Consider the following 18167-nt stretch of genomic DNA (forward strand, 5'->3'; position numbering starts at 1 on the left):
GACAGTTTAATCAATATTGCAAAATTGCAAACATTTTATTATTTTTTATTTTATTATTTTTCAGGATGTATTTATTGCAAAAATATTTTACTTTAATTTTTTTATTATTTAAAATTAGCTGATAAACTGTATTGTAAAAATATTTTTTTTATTTATTTTCAATGTGTATGTTTTGATGGTGTTTAGATTTTTTTTGTAAAAAAAATTTTAATTCATGTATATATTCTTTTTTTTTTAATGAAAAGTTCAAGTCTTCACACTGTTCCAATTAAAAAAAAAAAAAAAAAAAATCCATTTAATTCTGCTAGTGCTTCCTGTTCCTGTACAACACTTGGATAACCATATTTACCTCTAATTATTTTTAAAGCAAATTTAGCCAAATATAAGGCTACAAGATTAATCTACAAAAAAAGTTAACTTTGTTTTGTTAACTCTGAAGCTAAAAAACTTCCACAATCACTCCTACACTTCAAGATTGCTTCTGGTTTCAAATACCTAGGGTCTTCTTTACAAATACTTACAATAGCCTATTTGCGAGCAATTTTCAACCACTCGTGGATGAATCCAAGCTGGATGTATAGGTGGGCCAATGCCTTTATCTCTTGGTAGGTTGCATTAACTTGGTCAAAATGGTTATTCTGCCTAAATTTCTTTATCTCTTTCAACACATACCGATTTTCATGAATAAATCTTTACTGGCTTTGACAGTCTTTTGTGCCCATTTTAATGGGGGAATAAAACCGCTCGCCTTAAGAAATCAATCCTACAACTTCCAGCAATATTACTGAGCCTGCAACATTAATAAACTTCTCTTTTGGAACAAGGATAGCTACAGTACTGTACTGTACAGTGACAACTGTCCTCCATGGTGCATATCATTGAAAAGTACTCTTTACTCTATTGTTTGTTCTCAACTTCCTTTCATTCCAAGCAGGGTCTCACATAATCCAATAGTCACTGGTTCTCTCAAAATCTGGGTTCAATTTAGGAAACATTATGGTTTACATAAAGTCTCTATTTACATGCCTATCTCCAACAATTACTTTTCCCCTCCATCCAGACCCTGCATTTTGCCTTTGGTCATCTAATGGCCTTCTCAAGATTAATGGCCTCTATGAAAACAGAGTATTTGCCTCTTTCTCCTTCTTATCTAAAAAGTATAATCTACTCAATCATCACTTATTTCTTTCAAATTAGACACTTTATACAAAAGCAGTTCCCTCACTTTCCTAATCGTCCCCTGGAAACACACACTGACCACTTTCTTGCTTTGAATGTCAACCGTTAGACATCTCATCTCAGTCATATATAATTTAAAGGGCACCTATTATACAAAATACACTTTTACAAGGTGGATATAATGTGTATTGGCAATGTGTGAACACAACCACGCTACAATGATAAAAATCCACCCACTCCTTTTTTTAAATCCCCATTAAACCAAAACGGTCTCGTTAGATATGTCGTTTTGATTCTTTGAGCAGTGTGACAGTGTTTCTCAGTGCTCAAGCAGCTTTACCGACAACAATTTCTCGTAAGCAATCCCAGTGTTCTGTTGTTGGATGTAAAGGCCCCAATATACTTCAAACAAAGTGCTTTTTCATTCTTCATTTAGGGGTAAATGAAGTACATGAGCAGCGATATACTGTAATCGAACGTCTGACGCCGCCCACACTGCTGAGAGCGACGGTTAGATGAATATGTAAATATGTACTGTACACTTTCTTCTCAGTAACAAGATGAACAACAAAAAATGAGAAAACAGCAAGCATTTTTTTATAAAAAGCATAAGAAAAGCGTCTGATCCTCTGCAAATTAGCACTCCAGTCACATCACGTTTATTTATATAGCATATAGAATAGATGTTTATTCAACAGATTGCTTAAAATCAAGCACAGTATCAAACACGAAAAACAGTGTCAGTGCCTTATTTCATCAGAAGCACAACTTCATTTTGTACTATAAAGCGGCTATCCAGTGTGCATGTTTTCGCCCGCGGAGATCTTACCTCAACAAACTCAACAGATAAAATGAGTCAGAGAAGACTTCCACGTGAATGAAGGCGGAGCCTCTGCGCACACCTCCTATTACTTTATCGTCACGGACCAGTGGTGGCATGAAGGTGTTTTGCAGCTGAAGTGAACTTTTACTGAAAGTTTGATTTGGCAAGCTGTTTCGAACTCCCAAAATGAACACAAAACAAACTTCGTTTTGGCCCGATTTTGTTCGAAATGACGTCACATCAGTTCGTTCTTTGATTTCGTTTGAAGTATATCAGGGCCTTAAGAGTGAACATAGGAGTCTTCATTTTCTCCCAACATCTGAGCCTCTGAGGAAGCAGTGGATTCATTCACAAGGTAATGCGCCCCAAAACAAATTCACGTATGTCTGCGCAAATCATTTCACTCCAGACTGCTTTGTGAATGAGTGTCAATGCAAAGGGATTTGTCCTGTTTGTTTGTTGCATGAACTCTTGAAGCTCCGCCCTCTTCTTGAAAGTGGGCTGAGAACAGCAGCTCATTTGCAATTAAAGGGACACACACAAAAACGGTGTGTATTTGCTCACCCCCCGAAACTGGCTATTTTAACATGCTATAAAAATGATCTGTGGGGTATTTTGAGCTAAAATTTCACATACACACTATGGAGACATCAGACACTTATTTTACATCTTGTAAAAAAAAGAGCCCTTTAACAAATTTTATTAACGCAGATCCTACGCTCTTAAAGATACTTGGAAGCATGGCAGTTGCTGTCTCAGAGGATCTATGGTGTATCTTGAACCAGATATGTTTAATACAGTCTACCATACTATTCAGAACCCACTTAACCAATGGCCAATTCCCCAATTAACCAATACCCAATTGACCAATTTTTTCCCAGACAGGAGCAACCATTGCAAACATTCACCTTCCAACCACCTGCATGTTTTGGACTTGATTGCAGTTGGAAACTTTTGGCTCAGTGTATTTGACAGACATAAAGAAGCTCTCAACACTAATATAGACCCTGGTCCCTTGCTAGCCCTCTTTGTGGTTTCCTCTAGACCCGCTTTGACAGCCCAAGTACGCAAGGTTGTCCCTTTTACTTCGATCCCGGCCAGATGGGCTGTACTTCTTAAGCATGCTTCTCCCCTGACACATGACAGGTGGATACAGGATATTTTTGACTGTATTAGACTTGAAAAGTTAAGAAGTTCACTCTCTAGCTCACTTAAATCCTTTTATAAGACTTTTTAAACTACATTAAAGACCCCTATACCTTGCTCACCTGTAATTGACAATGAATAATATTTGTCAGCAATTAGAAGGAACTTTTTCATTATTATTATTATTTTCTTTTCTCTTCGTTTGCTTGTTTCTTGTCCATTTGAGGGATTAATAATGGATAATGTCTTACTCTATACCTTGTCATCAATGTACAATTCTGTATTGTCGCATAAAACACCAATAAAAAGGTTTGGAGTAATTATGGTAACACTTTATTTGGATGGTCCACTTTAGGCATTCTGTTAACTATAAGTAATGTTGCACCTATACATGTTAACGTATTCTACCAACCCTACCCTTAACAGTCTATTTATACTCAACTAATTCTCCAATGGCTGGAAGTTGACACTTATAGTTAACAGAATGTCTAAAGGGGACAACCAACATAAAGTAATTTATAACAGTAATGATTTTTTAAAGAATGTACAATGTTCACAAAGTGATCGCTCAGTGTTTCAATTGTTAACTCCACACAATAGTCCAGCAAGTTTAATAATCTGTTCAGTGGTGTGCCAGAGGAAGGTGCACAGTATCTGTTTTCACGTCAGAGGTGTTGAATCAGCTTCTCACGCCATGCTGTAATGCATTTTATGTGCAGTCCAGCAGCATTTCTGTTAATGATTTATGTCGAATCAGCCTCTGCTGTTCTCTCACACTCTGCAAACCTTCTTTCTCTGTCATCTTCCTCCACTGATCCCTCTGCTACACTCCATATCCACATTCCATCTGTCCCAACAAGCTATGTCTGTCCGTAATAAACTCTCCTCTTGCTGTTTATCTTAATGTTTTGCTGACACAGATTTTTCCTACCACTTAAGCTACACTTATCCTTTTCCTCCTGTCATCAATCACTCTGTGTTTATGACTTTGCTCTTAAAGCATCAGCACAGATTAGCCAAATAGGCCTTCCTGATTTACATATAAAACATTAAAAAATTTCAAGTAATTTCACAGTAAATCTTATACATCATTGCAAGTATTGTCATATTTGCATGCCGAATCTCTCTTTTTTTTTTTTTAGATTTTCTTTTTTAATACACTAATTACTACACAGATAATACAAATACAAAAATAATACAAAATTCACTTTTTATCTCTCATTCCAAAGCCCTATATTTTTTAGTAATAGAAACTAATGCTGATATTTAAAATAATGTGAAGATTTTTGTACTGTCCCTTTTTTTTAAAGGCTGTGGTGCAAATAGCAATAGATGCTTTTGACTCTAAGTGCAAATAGCAATACATTCTATTTACACTGAGTGAAAATAGCAATATATTCTATTTACACTTGGTAAAATAGTGATAGATTCTATTTACACCATGTAAAAGTAGAGTATCAGTTCTTTTCAATAAACGCAGCGTTCCCATTGAAAACAATCTTTTTGAACCCCTTCAATCTGGCTTTCGAAACTTTCATAGTACTGAGACAACCTAGGTCAAGGTCACCAATGATCTGTTAATAGCCTCAGACTCTGGTTCTCTTTCTATTCTGATCCTTCTGGATCTCAGTGCCGCTTTTGATACTGTCAATCACAATCTGTTACTCAAGCGTCTGGAAACTGTCTTTGGTGTTTCTGGGACTGTTTTAACATGGTTTAGATCTTTCTGATCGTCAACAGTTTGTATGTATGAGTGGATTCCGGTCTGTGACTGGTTTTGTATGTTCGGGTGTTCCTCAAGGTTCAATTATAGGCTCCTTACTTTTTAGCATTTACATATTTCCACTTGGATTGCTTTTAAGATCACTCGGGCTTAATTATCACTTTTATGCTGACGATACTCAGATTTACATTCACTCTAAGCCTAGTCAAAATTTGGACCTTACTTTTTTAACACATTGTATTTCTGAGATAAAAACATGGATGTCCCAAAACTTTTTGTGTCTCAATAGTGATAAGACAGAGGTCTTGCTTATTGGCACCTCGCATCAGCTTTGTAAAGCTGGTTCACTATTTTTAAATGTAGATGGCTCTGTTTTGGAATCACAAACCAAATTAAAAAATCTAGGAGTAATATTTGATTCAAGTTTGTCTTTTGACTCTCATACGGAAGAGGATTAGGGCCAAGCAATAATAAAAAAATAAAACCATCTTGAGATTAAAGTTGTTAAATTTCGAGAAAAAAGTAGAAATAAAATGTTGAGAAAAAGTCGAGATGAAATGTTGAGAATAAAGTCATTAAATTACGAGAAAAAAGTTGTTAAATTACGAGAACAAATTCGTTAAATTATGAGAAAAATGTCGTTAAATTTCGAGAAAAAAGTTGAGATAAAATGTTGAGAATAAAGTCATTAAATTATGAGAATAAAGTCAATAATTACGAGAAAAAGTCGTTAAATTATGAGAACAAATTCGTAATTTAACGAATTTGTTCTTGTAATTTAACGAATTTGTTCTCGTAATTTAACGGCATTTTTTTCATAATTTAACAAATTTGTTCTAGTAATTTAACGACTTTTTTCTCATAATTTAATGACTTTATTCTCAACATTTTATCTCGACTTTTTTCTCGAAATTTAATAAGTTTTTTTCTCGTAATTTAACGAGTTTATTCTCAACATTTTATCTCGACTTTTTTCTCGAAATTTAACAAGTTTTTTCTCGTAATTTAACAAGTTTATTTTCAACATTTTATCTCGACTTTTTTCTCGAAATTTAACAACTTTAATCTCGAGATCATTTTTTTAATTTTTATTATTGCTTGGCCCTAATCCTCTTCCGTACTCTCATGTTCAGTACACTGTAAAGAACTCCATTTTTCATCTCAGAAATATTGCTAGGCTCCGCTCTATGTTATCGCTCTCGGTGACTGAAAGGCTTATTAATACTTTTGTGTTTTCCCGCATTGACTATTACAACCCACTGCTGGCTGGGGTTCCTAAATGCACACTTAACAAACTACAATGTGTGCAAAATTCAGCTGCTAGGATCCTGACCAGAGTCAGGAGAAATGAGCATATTACACCAATTCTCAAGTCCTTGCAATGGCTTCCGGTCAGGTTCCGAGTTGATTTTAAAGTCCTCATGCTTACATATAAGGCACTGCATGGTCTGGCCCCCCAGTATCTGTCTGCACTTTTAACCTTATACACACCCAAGCGTCACTTATACGCTCCTCACAAGCTGGTCTTTTGGCAGTCCCACAGACACGGTTGCGTTCTGTAGGGGATAGGGCCTTCTCATCCTACGCTCCTAGGCTTTGGAATGCACTCCCTCCTCACATCAGAGATGCACAGAATTTAAGTATTTTTAAATCATATTTAAAAACTCATTTTTTTAGGGCTTTTTCTTTTTCTTTTTCTAGCTTTTTCTTGATTGTCTTGTTTTTTATCTTTCATATGTATATACATAACTTGTTTTACTTTGTGTGTGTTGTATTCTCATTTGCTTGTTTTATGTAAAGCGCCTTGAGAAGTTACTTTAAAGGCGCTATATAAAAATAAAAAATAAAGTTATTAATTGAAAAAGTATGCTAGCAGCTGGAAAAAATGCTTTGGTGGACACACGGCCTTACTGTCACTTTTTAGCCAGCCGTCCAATCAGAGTGGAAGAGGGGCGGGACAAATACAACACGACCAACTTGCTTTACAACGACATCAACAAGCAGAGAACTGAACAAAATGGACGAGAAATTAATATTTGCTGATCTCCGAACATACATAGCAAGTAATCTACATTGTGTCGACATTTTTAGTCTGAAACAAATTACCTGCAAAATCAGTTACAAGTAACAGTGCCATGGATATTCCGTATCATAGCAACAAAGCGTCTCAACTTAAAAAAATGCTGCGCTGCTAAAGCGCTCTCAAGCGTTCACAGATAGGCGATAAATCATGCTGCCAATGATGATTAAATCTAACGATCGCTTAAAGGTCCTCTAAGTGATGTCACGCGTTTTTAGGCCAAAACATTTTTTGTCACATACAGCAAACATCTCCTCACTATCCGCTAGCTGCCTGTCCCCTGAACACACTGTAAAAAAAACATGGACTCTGTAGTCACCACAAGCTCCAAAAACGGCAACAAAAACAAACTGGTGCAGCCTGGACCATGAATCATAATAAACACGCTCCAGCCAATAACTGACAAGAATGATTTTAAATGTGCGTTCATGACTGTTTCAGGAAGCACGGATGGGAGGGGAGGAGGAGGAGGAGGAGGGAGGGTCTAGCTAGCCTCTGTTTTGTTTGACAACACTTTGAACGTCAACAGGAAGTTACTCCGCTCAGGATCGCTTAGAGACCCTTTAATTAGCTATTGTGGTATTGTGTTTGTAAGCCTTTTCAGACTATAAATCCTTAATTAGCCAAACTGTGCAAATTATTATTACTGTTATACTTTGTTCTCAAATTGTTAATGTTAACAACATCAGCATTGCGTGACTATGTGCATTTAGTGTGTATTAGCTGTAGATTTCAATTTCTGTAGCCACTCCGCAGTCCAACGTCTTGTGCTTTTTGACTACGGGTAAATCTCCAGTTGTCATTGATGATTGTCATTTGGATCTTTCTGGATTACAATCCGCCATCAAAATGATATGTTTAATTATTTCAGCTGCTGTGAGAACAGGGTATAAATGATCCGCTACAAGCAGCGTCCTCACATGATAAAGCCGACTAGCCTGGACTCCTTCCTTTATGTTTACAGACGTGACGTTATGATGCAAAGACGAACGGCTGCATGCTCGTATTTCCCACGGAAATCCACCAGGTCGCTCTTATTATAAAACATTATTACAAGCTTACCATTGTGAATCGGGCTAAAATAAGGAGATTTTTAGTTTTAAACACTGGCTGTACTGGCTGTACAACTTATGTACTTGCTCAAAAATTGATTTTGGATCATTTTTAACCAAAAAAAGTTACGGACTGCAGCTTTAAACATTCACAGCATTTGTTTAGTGTATGCATTAGCTATAGGCTATTTCTGAAAATGACTTGCCTACAGCAAGTAGTAGTAGGCCTAGTAGCAAATCATGGTTCATTGATTGAAGGTTATTGATTAATTACGTTTATTTTGATTCCGCCCCAACATCCTGTTTTATTAGGAAATACATCACCACAGAAAACTGCACTGCGAGTGATTTCATGGGGGCTTTGATTGTGCTCGAAATTTCAAGAAAAATAGTCTTTCCATTCACTAAAATGGATGAGAAAATGTCTTTATTTTTATCAGAAGGATTGCATATATTTCAGGATTCCTGAATGAATACTGGACAAGAACTGCAGCTATAAAAGTAATCATCATCGAGGCTGTTTAACCAGCACCCACCGTTATTGGGCGCCATAATAAATAAATAAGTCGAGAGAGGAGCGCTGCAGCCGAACTGCTGATGTCAGGCGCTTCAGTGCTGCATTTCATGCTGCAGGGTGGATGGCGACGGCGATCTTCTCCGGATTCACACATGCGAAGCCTGACAAACAACATGCGGACTGTCGTGATTATATCGGCGCTAGTATTATACCTGGCTCCGTTAGGGACCACGGGGAAAAAGGTTTTTAAATGTCCGTCTGCATGTAGCTGCTCCAAGGAGTCTATTATCTGCGTCGGGTCCTCGCATGTCCCGCGATTCAACGATGTCAGTTCACTGTAAGTCTATGCATGTCCATCATTTTTCTGTGTTAGATCAGTTACTTATGCTTGAATTCAAAGCTTAGTTTGAAATATAGCATTTGCAGGACCATATTCAGTCATATTGCCGTTGTAATGAATGTAACATTATTTTGTGTCAAAATCGTACTGAATGTCTCATATGCCTGGCGTTTTGCAGGAGTATTGTGAATGGGACCTTCTCTGAGGTCAAGGAGGCGATGTTCTCACACATGCCGTCCTTACAGTTACTGTAAGTGAAGCCCATCTGACTAAGCAAATGTCTATAGCATGATGTTAATTCTCATGTAAACTGTGCTTCTCATAAACTTACAATTAGTAGATTTTATTCATAGAAAATCACTCAGATATTTGTATTACAGCCATCATATTTGCTCATTTTGCTGATTGTCTTTTCAACTTTAGTTGAAAAACAATTTAATTTATATGTTTTGATAAATATACATTTAGTAAGATTGTAATAAAAAAAAAAAAATAATAATAATAATAATAAAAAAATTAAAGATTTAACCAGTGCTCCACCTACCAATTAGGCAAAAATTTTTCCACATTTTACACAGTTGACCCTACTTGGGTTGGATAACCTGGAAATGGACTGCTTCCTGGATTAAATTAGCTATCTAATTTAATAATGGAGAATATTTTCGGCCTGTAAAAATGCATTTAGCCATTTTAGTAAGTATCTTGTTGCTTTAAATGCATATTGAACAATTTGTTAAACACATTTTGTCTTCAGCTATTTAGCACTGAAATCCGGTGCTTCTCAACTAAATACACTAAACACGTTACCTTTTTGACTCTGACAACATAGTGACTTTTCCATTCTGTCACTGGTGTATTGTAGGATGTCAGCGATATGATACGCTGACTTGGGGATGTAGAGAGATTTGTGCCTGTCCTGGCACTCATTGAGTGAGAGGGCAAGTTTTATCTGTGTATCAAAAACTCTGTAGCAACACTCCATTTAAATAGCATTGCGATGAAAACACTCAGCCTGACTTATACTGTAGTTACAACGATAATGATCATTGGTAATGGTTGTGACTGTAAACTCTTGACAGGTTGCTGAACTCCAATGCCCTCACTACAATAAGGGATGACGCATTTTCTGGCCTTCCACACCTGGAGTACCTGTAAGTTTTCTTTAATGATTTTTTTTTTACTCTTTTAAAAAGTCATAATTTATGGATATAGATGTCTATTGCAGTATAGGAATGGAAGGTCTAAAGTGTTTTAAGTAAACCATTTATGTGAGAGCAAGATATATTGGGAAGCTGCAAGTGATTTCTGAAGTTCTAAACTTGTGTTTATATATTGAAGATATGCACATTATTTGAACGTCTGAATGTTATAATTCTAAATGTGTGTGTGTGTGTGTGTGTGTATATATATATATATATATATATATATATATTTAATTACAATGCATTTATTATTTTTTAATTAACTGTATAGTCTGTTTCGCACAGATAGGGTTGTTCTTGTTTTTAATAGTTTCTTCAGCTGATCATCCTGGTTCCATTTCATGTCTATCATCTTTTACTCTTTTTTTTTTCTCTCCATTCTTTAGGTTTATAGAAAACAACAAGATTGAGACAACATCAAAATACTCTTTCAGAGGACTTAGGGATTTAACCCATCTGTATGTTATTTTTAATTACATTTAATTAACATACTGTTGCCAATTATTTGTATGGTACTTTAAAGTGTTGCTGTATCCCTCACAGGTCTTTGGCAAACAACAACATTAAAGCTTTGCCCAGAGAGCTATTCACTGATCTGGACTCATTGATAGAGTTGTGAGTCTGAACTTCTGCAAATGCTTACTTAGCATTGTAGTAGACTGTATTGAATATACACAGCAAAATCCCCAGAGTTAAATCAACTCTGCTCAGAAAACATATGGTCCCTCTCTACATAGAGTTAAAATAACACTGAAACAGAGTTAAAGTTAATGAGATAATATGCTGTTTGTGGAGTTGTTTAATCAGATTTTGAGAGATTTAATGTCTATCTTCAGTTGATTTCATCTAAGGCTGTGGCTGGAAGTCCTTTGAAGTTATTGTGTTTCTCTTCAGTGATTATGCTTGTTAACAGCAGGTGTTCATCACTAATGCTTCAGTCATAACTTAATCACTTAATTATCTCATTAACTTTAACTCTGCTTCAGTGTTACTTTAACACTATATAGAGAGGGACCATATGTAATCTGAGCAGAGTTGATTTAACTGGGGATTTTGTCTTTTTTAAGCCTACACAATAAAAGGGGCACAATATATTAATCTATGCATGCTTGTTGATTGATTTTGTTCCTATATATTTCCTTGCAGAGACCTGAGGGGCAATGTTTTTGAGTGTGACTGCCGAGCGAAATGGTTGATGATGTGGCTAAAGAGCACGAACGCCACTGTATCAGACGTCCTCTGCGCCGGCCCTGAGGAGATGAAGGGCAAACGTCTCAATGACATGGCGAGCTTGCATAACGAGTGCATCTCTACAGGTGTGTGAATGAGCATGTGTTTGCATGCTTGGTAGTGTGTTTGTAAGCCTTCAGACTATAAATCAAATCCAGTGCCTTTTGTTTGTTGTCTATTTTTTAAATGCATGTTATAGATCTATAGATTTTCAATCTCGTAATGTTTACTCAAATTGTCATAACTGGACTTTCTGGTGAAACGACAGACTTCTCTTTGGTTTGCCAGAAAATTCTGTCAATGGTGGGGATTGGGGAAGCGTTGTGTCATAAATGATGGAAAATTTCATTTCTTATAAATAATAGGCTATTTTCCTTGGGTATGTCTTTAGTGCAGATAATCATGAGAAAAAAAACTAAGGCAGTTACTAAGGCTACATCCACATTAATCAAAAAAAAAAAAAAAAATGTGAAAGTGCATGTTTGACCTTTCATTCACACTGAGATGGTGCTTTTGTCTAGAAAAATATTCGTTTTTTGAAGATACTCTCCCAAGTGGATAAATTTGAAAATGCCGTTTTTCCATTGTAGTGTGCATGATGAAAACAGAGGTGTTCCAAAATGATGATGCATGTTTAGTCATGTGATGCATATTGTACCATATATCTATGGTTGTAACTGCATTGCTCTGCCTGCTATTCACTTTCATTTTATTGCTAAAGATAAATGTTACTTTGTACAATCTTCTTATTACATTCAGTGGCGGTGTTTAACAAAATCCTAGGGTATGGCATGATTCCTTCTGGCCATACAACAACGATATTGCCAAGTAATCATATTATATCTAAACAAAATGTCGAACAAAAATCATGAACGCGATAAAATGTATCTTGTATCCATGTAATCAGTTTTTTGTACTAACCAGCCACAACGGCAATACGTGACAATTCTGTTTTACCCCCGGTTTCACAGACAAGGCTTAAGCTAGTCCTAGACTAAAATTCATGTTTGAGCTGTTTTAACTGAAAGTAACTTGTACTGACATTTCTTAAAATATGTCAGTGCCATTGTTTTGTCTCAAGATGCACACCAGTAATGTTTTTTTTGTCTAGTGTACTTTTATAAAACCTACTTAAATATCCTAATTGAACTAAGGCCTAATCCTGATTTAGACTAAGCCCTGTCTGTGAAACCGGGCCTTACAGTTTCTATTTCTGCGCCGTTGTGGCTGGAACTACATAAGTATGACAATGATAATCTCAGGTGCTGATTGTGCTTTTTTAATGTAAAAAGAATTTAATGTGAGATTGAATACCAATTCACCTCAGATCTTGAAAATAAATTAAAGGTGCCCTAGATTCAAAAATTGAATTTACCTCGGCATAGTTAAATAACAAGAGTTCAGTACATGGAAAAGACATACAGTGAGTCTCAAACTCCATTGTTTCCTCCTTCTTATATAAATCTCATTTGTTTAAAAGTCCTCTGAAGAACAGGCAAATCTCAACATAACACCGACTGTTACGTAACAGTCGGGGTGTACGCCCCCAATATTTGCATATGCCAGCTCATGATCGAGGCATTACACAAGGGCAGTGTATTAACATCTGGATCTGTGCACAGCTGAATCAACAGACTAGGTAAGCAAGCAAGGACAATAGCAAAAAATGGCAGATGGAGTAATAATAACTGACATGATTCATGATAACATGATATTTTTAGTATTTTAATATTTTAATTTGTAAATTGTCTTTCTAAATGTTTCGTTAGCATGTTGCTAATGTACTATTAAATGTGGTTAAAGTTACCATCGTTTCTTACTGTATTCACGGAGACAAGAGCCGTTGCTATTTTCATTTTAAACACTTGCAGTCTGTATAATGCATAAACACAACTTCATTCTTTATAAATCTCTCCAACAATGTAGCATTACCCGTTAGCCACGGAGCACAGCCTCAAACTCATTCAGAATCAACGTAAACATCAAAATAAACACTGTACTTACGCAATTACACATGCTGCATGACGAACACTTTGTAAAGATCCATTTTGAGGGTTACATTAGCTGTTTGAACTTTTTTTTATGTTGTTTAAGGCAAGCGTGAGCTCTTGGGGCATGGAGCACGAGATTTAAAGGGCCACACACCCTGAATCGGCTCATTTCTAATTATGCCCAAAAATAGGCAGTTAAAAAAATGAATAAAAAAAATCTGTGGGGTATTTTGGGCTGAAACTTCACAGACACATTCAGGGGACACCTTAGACTTATATTACATCTTTTAAAAAAAAGTTCTAGGGCACCTTTAAAGGAAACAACAATGTTCAAGCTGTCAACTCAAGGTGAACAAACAAGTTTAATATATGATAAGAAAAGATTGTTTCAGTCACTTAGTATGTATTTTTAAACACTTTAAAATGGTGCAAGATTATGAATTTAATATAATGTACGGTACTTATCCATTTTGTTGTGAATGCAGTGCGCTTGCAGAGAGACCTCGCCCACACTCTTTTCTGATTGGCTGTGATTTTTGATAGATTTTGTGGCATCTCAGGTCGAGTCTGGTTTGGACATAAATTACTTGTCGCTGGAAATCTTAGCCTGACGCCATGTCCTAACTAGACGCGACGCAATGTTTAAATTTGCTTTTCAAAGCTGCAATTTCTGTCGAAGGCCAACTCAAGCAACAGAACTAACGAAGCAGCATCATGAGCTGTTTATTTCCCCTGTTTGGTCTGAATGCAACTGCCATAATCTGCCATACGTAACCGCCGCCGCTGATTACAGAAAATTTGCTTGCAATTGCTGTTCTGGAGCAAAACATGAGGGCGTTTGCCTTTATAGATCATACATGGAATGGTGATTGAGTGGGACCTGGATGCACCATTAAGCGGTTGGATATTTTGCTAATAAAATAATGCCTGAAGAATAGCGTGAGAACTTTATTATGTCTGGTCTCTCTCTGTCACCTCAGGGAGCTTTTGTGTTTAACACATGCACAGCTCGGTGGTTTAAGCGTTTTCAGATGTTCCAGTGTGGACAAGCAACTTTTGGAAAACATTTAAAAATGCTAGTCTGAACGGAAAGTGTTTGAAAACGAAAATACATTTTAGAAATTTTGAGCAATGTTGCCGAGCGAACAAATACTTCAGATCGTAATTTCTTGCCCATTCTGAATGGGAAAGTGACCAAGCAACATCGCTCGGCAACATTGCTCAAAAAGTTGCCCCGTGTATCATCAACTTAAGATGTCATTTTACCATTTGTTGGCCAGATTTCATTCCTCTCCACTCTGTGCCTACGGAGTCTTTGTCTGTGGACACGTTTTCACACAAGAACGACGTGTACGTGGCCATCGCGGCTCCCAACGCAGAGAGCTGCATGGTGCTCCAATGGGACCACATCGAGATGAACTTCAGGAGTTATGACAACATCACAGGTGCAATCATGGTAAAGTCATGATAAGAAGGATTGTGTATGATGCAACAAATCTCATGCAATGTGTTTTCTTTCATCTCAGGTCAGTCTATTGTTGGCTGTAAGTCTGTGATTATCCAGAACCAAGTCTTTGTCATTGTTGCTCAACTCTTTGGTGGTTCCCACATCTATAAGTTTGATGAAGACCAAAGCAAGTTCACAAAGTTCCAGGACATTGAGGTATCAAAGATTTCCAAGCCGAATGACATTGAGGCCTTTCAGATTGGCGAATGACTGGTTCTTCATCATCGCTGACAGCTCTAAGGCTGGTCTGTCCACTCTTTACAAATGGAGCGACAAGGGCTTCTACTCTTACCAGTCCCTTCATGAATGGTTTCGTGATACAGATGCAGAGTTTGTCAGTTTGGATGGTAAGGCCCATCTTATCCTAGCAAGTCGTTCCCAAGTACCTGTCATCTATCAGTGGAGCAGGAGCACTCAGAAATTTGCCTTGCAGGGTGAGATCCCTAACATGGAAGATGTAGTTGCTGTCAAGGCCTTTTGGATAAAGGAGGATCTTTATCTGGCCATGACCCGTTACATCGGTGATTCCAAAGTCTTGCATTGGACTGCTAAGGTGTTTTCTGAGGTTCAGGCCCTTCCTTCAAGAGGCTCCATGATCCTGCAGCCTTTTTCCTTCAAAGAAAGGTACTACCTGGCTCTGGGAAGTGACTACACCTTCTCGCAGATCTATCTGTGGGATGCTGAGAAGAAGGTTTTTGAGCGTTTCAAGGAAGTCTACATCCAGGCTCCACGTTCCTTCACCGTGGTCTCCACTGACCGGAGGGACTTCATATTTGCCTCAAGTTTTAAGGGCAACACACAGATCTACGAGCATATCATCATTGATCTGAGCCTTTGAGTGCTATTGTGGATACAGTTGCAATTAAGGCACGTCTACTCAGCAGCAACCCCTCCTTCGGCAGTTGGGCATTTTTCTGGGCAATACAATTAGTGGGTTTTGGGATGAGGGAGTTCTGGTAAGCAAATGTAATATGGCATTATCAGGTTCATAGTAGAATAAGTATTACGTCATGCATCTGTGTAGTTTTACATAGATTCTGGGAAGGCCCTGACAGTTTTTGTTTTACTCCTCAGCCCTGCTGAATCAGAGGACATTTCTGCCGAAAGTATGGTGCATGGACTGCAGAAAACAGTTGCACTTGTCACCTGTAACAACCTAAATCACTTTACATAATGAGTACCTTTGAGAGCCTTTCAAATCTCTGTATGCAACAGCTGATAACATGCATGATGTGGCTGCAACAACATTGAAAAAAAATACAATTTTCAGAGCAGGCATGCAGATCAACTAGTGATACAGGTGACAAATGCAGTCCTATTACCTTTAGAGACATCAAAGAATATTTTTACCTCATTGTTCAATATTGAAATCATATCTCTCGTTTAGTCAATGGAAAAAGATGTGATGTCAAGTAATTTAAAATGATTCGCCTCATATTATATTTATTAGGATCTCTTCAGATTGAAACAAATCAACTTAAATTTCAGTTGTGTGGTCATTAGGCAGAAATGTGGGTTTATGTGGTTGGGTGTATTGAATTCAAGAATGAAGCCTTTTGTGAATGGAAAAGATAATCTAAAATACAGGGAAATCGTCAAAAGCACAAACCTTTAAAACCATCATACATCTTATAAATACAGAAAATGACTTAATATTACTCATAAACTTCAACAATCCAACTGACTTTTGGAGTCAAAGATTTTTTTTTTTTTTGCTCTGTACAATGAATGTAAACAACTTTTTATTTTAAAGGCGCAGTAAGCGATTTCTGAGAAACGCTGTGTAAAGTGGATTGGACCGAGCATCACAACACACTTGTAGACAATCAGCAGTAGGGGGCGTGTCCACTCATGATGGGGGAGGAGAGAGAGTAAGCAAGAAGGAGATTTGAAGAAACACTGTAGAAAGAGAGATGGCTGAGGCACATTACATAAGAGAAAAGGTCAGAGAAATATCACTGGAAAAAGAGGAGAGCTTTAGGACCCACGTTAATATTAGAAAAGCTTTCCAGCGCTGGAGAGACTGAAGCGGGAAGGCCTGAAGATGGACACAGAGGTTGTGTTGTTTCTGCTCCATACATGAGTAACATTGGTTTTGCTGTCATTGTATGTCTGGAGCCAGTGGCGGAACTAGACCGTGAGAGAATATCACGTATAATACTTGTTTGTTTTCATTGTTTTGACCCATGTAACATTGTATTCTAATAAATAAGCTCCCAAAAGTGTATATACCAGTGAAATTTCACAATTCTTGATTCAAACTTATATACCACAGCAAAAAGTACAAGCCTAACTAATAAACATTTATTAAATGCAATGACACATACAACAACAGGCTGTTTTAGGCTGCTGTCACTTTAAGACCAAATGCAAAATATTACATCCAATACATTTACACACATTAGATTTCTTTCTGAACTGTTTACAATCGGTTAAGACATAACCAACTGTGTTTACTATGACACTCACAAGGTGGCTATTTTGATATACTTTTATGTGTATTTGTCCGTTCAAGCGCAAGAAGAGTATGTGTGCGCGCTATGGATGACGCGCCATAGGCCTCACACCAGACGCATCGCGTTCATACTCTTGTATACTGTGTTTATTTATTTTTTATTTTGTTCTTGTCATTCTTTCGTCAGCTTCAGCTATGATAAAGAGACATCCACTTGCTTTGCGTTTTTGTGCATTTTGGGGGTGGAGCAATGATTGGAGGGGTGTGTTTTGATTTCAAATATCAACTGCGTTCCTCAGAAATCGCTTACTGCACCTTTAAGAACTAGTGACATAAATGTTGAATGTCTGACTTATTTTGATAACAAATGTGCTAAAATAAGAACCTCTTTTCCTTACTGTTTTGCAAGCTGGGATACAGAGAGAACAAAACCCCCAAATTATTGCAGCCTGCAAAAGCATGATATTCAGCTATTAATATTCAATACCTTTAAGTCTTGTAAAAACTCGATACTTATCTCATACTTCATCACATAATGTCCTTATTCATATCAGTTTTAGCTTAATCTGATATGCAAAAATAGAATTTTAATTTTGTAAATCAATTTTTTATTCTCATTTGTTGAATGTTGTTAGGCATATATGATTTTGAATACTAATGTAAATAAATGGTTATAAACACTGTTTATCATTTGATTGTTAATTCATAAAGTATTTTTTAAAGTATGCTGTTATTATAAACCAACACTCTTGTTTGCTGACAAAAAGTAAAGTTGGTGTTTTGAACCATTGAGGATGGTTAGCTTTCAGATAGGGGGTTATGTTTCACCACTGTTGAGGAATGATATTATCAAAGATATTATCAAAGACATTGAATTTTTATAAACATTACTAGGTCAAGATAAATGGATTTTTGCCATCTG

General features: G+C 36.8%; 1 protein-coding gene across 1 annotated transcript; it reads left to right on the forward strand.

Moving 5' to 3' along the window:
- The first annotated feature begins 8288 nt into the window (after window positions 1–8288).
- lgi2a (leucine-rich repeat LGI family, member 2a) lies at window positions 8289–17928 on the forward strand. Its single transcript, XM_048185324.1, is given in 9 exon segments — window positions 8289–8857; window positions 9039–9110; window positions 9940–10011; window positions 10449–10520; window positions 10606–10677; window positions 11209–11378; window positions 14564–14728; window positions 14810–14994; window positions 14996–17928. Coding segments are annotated over 9 exon segments (1698 nt in total). The 5' UTR covers window positions 8289–8600; the 3' UTR covers window positions 15629–17928.
- Window positions 17929–18167: the final 239 nt, after the last annotated feature.

This window comes from Megalobrama amblycephala, linkage group LG3 (assembly GCF_018812025.1).
Source record: "Megalobrama amblycephala isolate DHTTF-2021 linkage group LG3, ASM1881202v1, whole genome shotgun sequence".
NCBI classification, from domain to species: Eukaryota; Metazoa; Chordata; class Actinopteri; order Cypriniformes; family Xenocyprididae; genus Megalobrama; species Megalobrama amblycephala.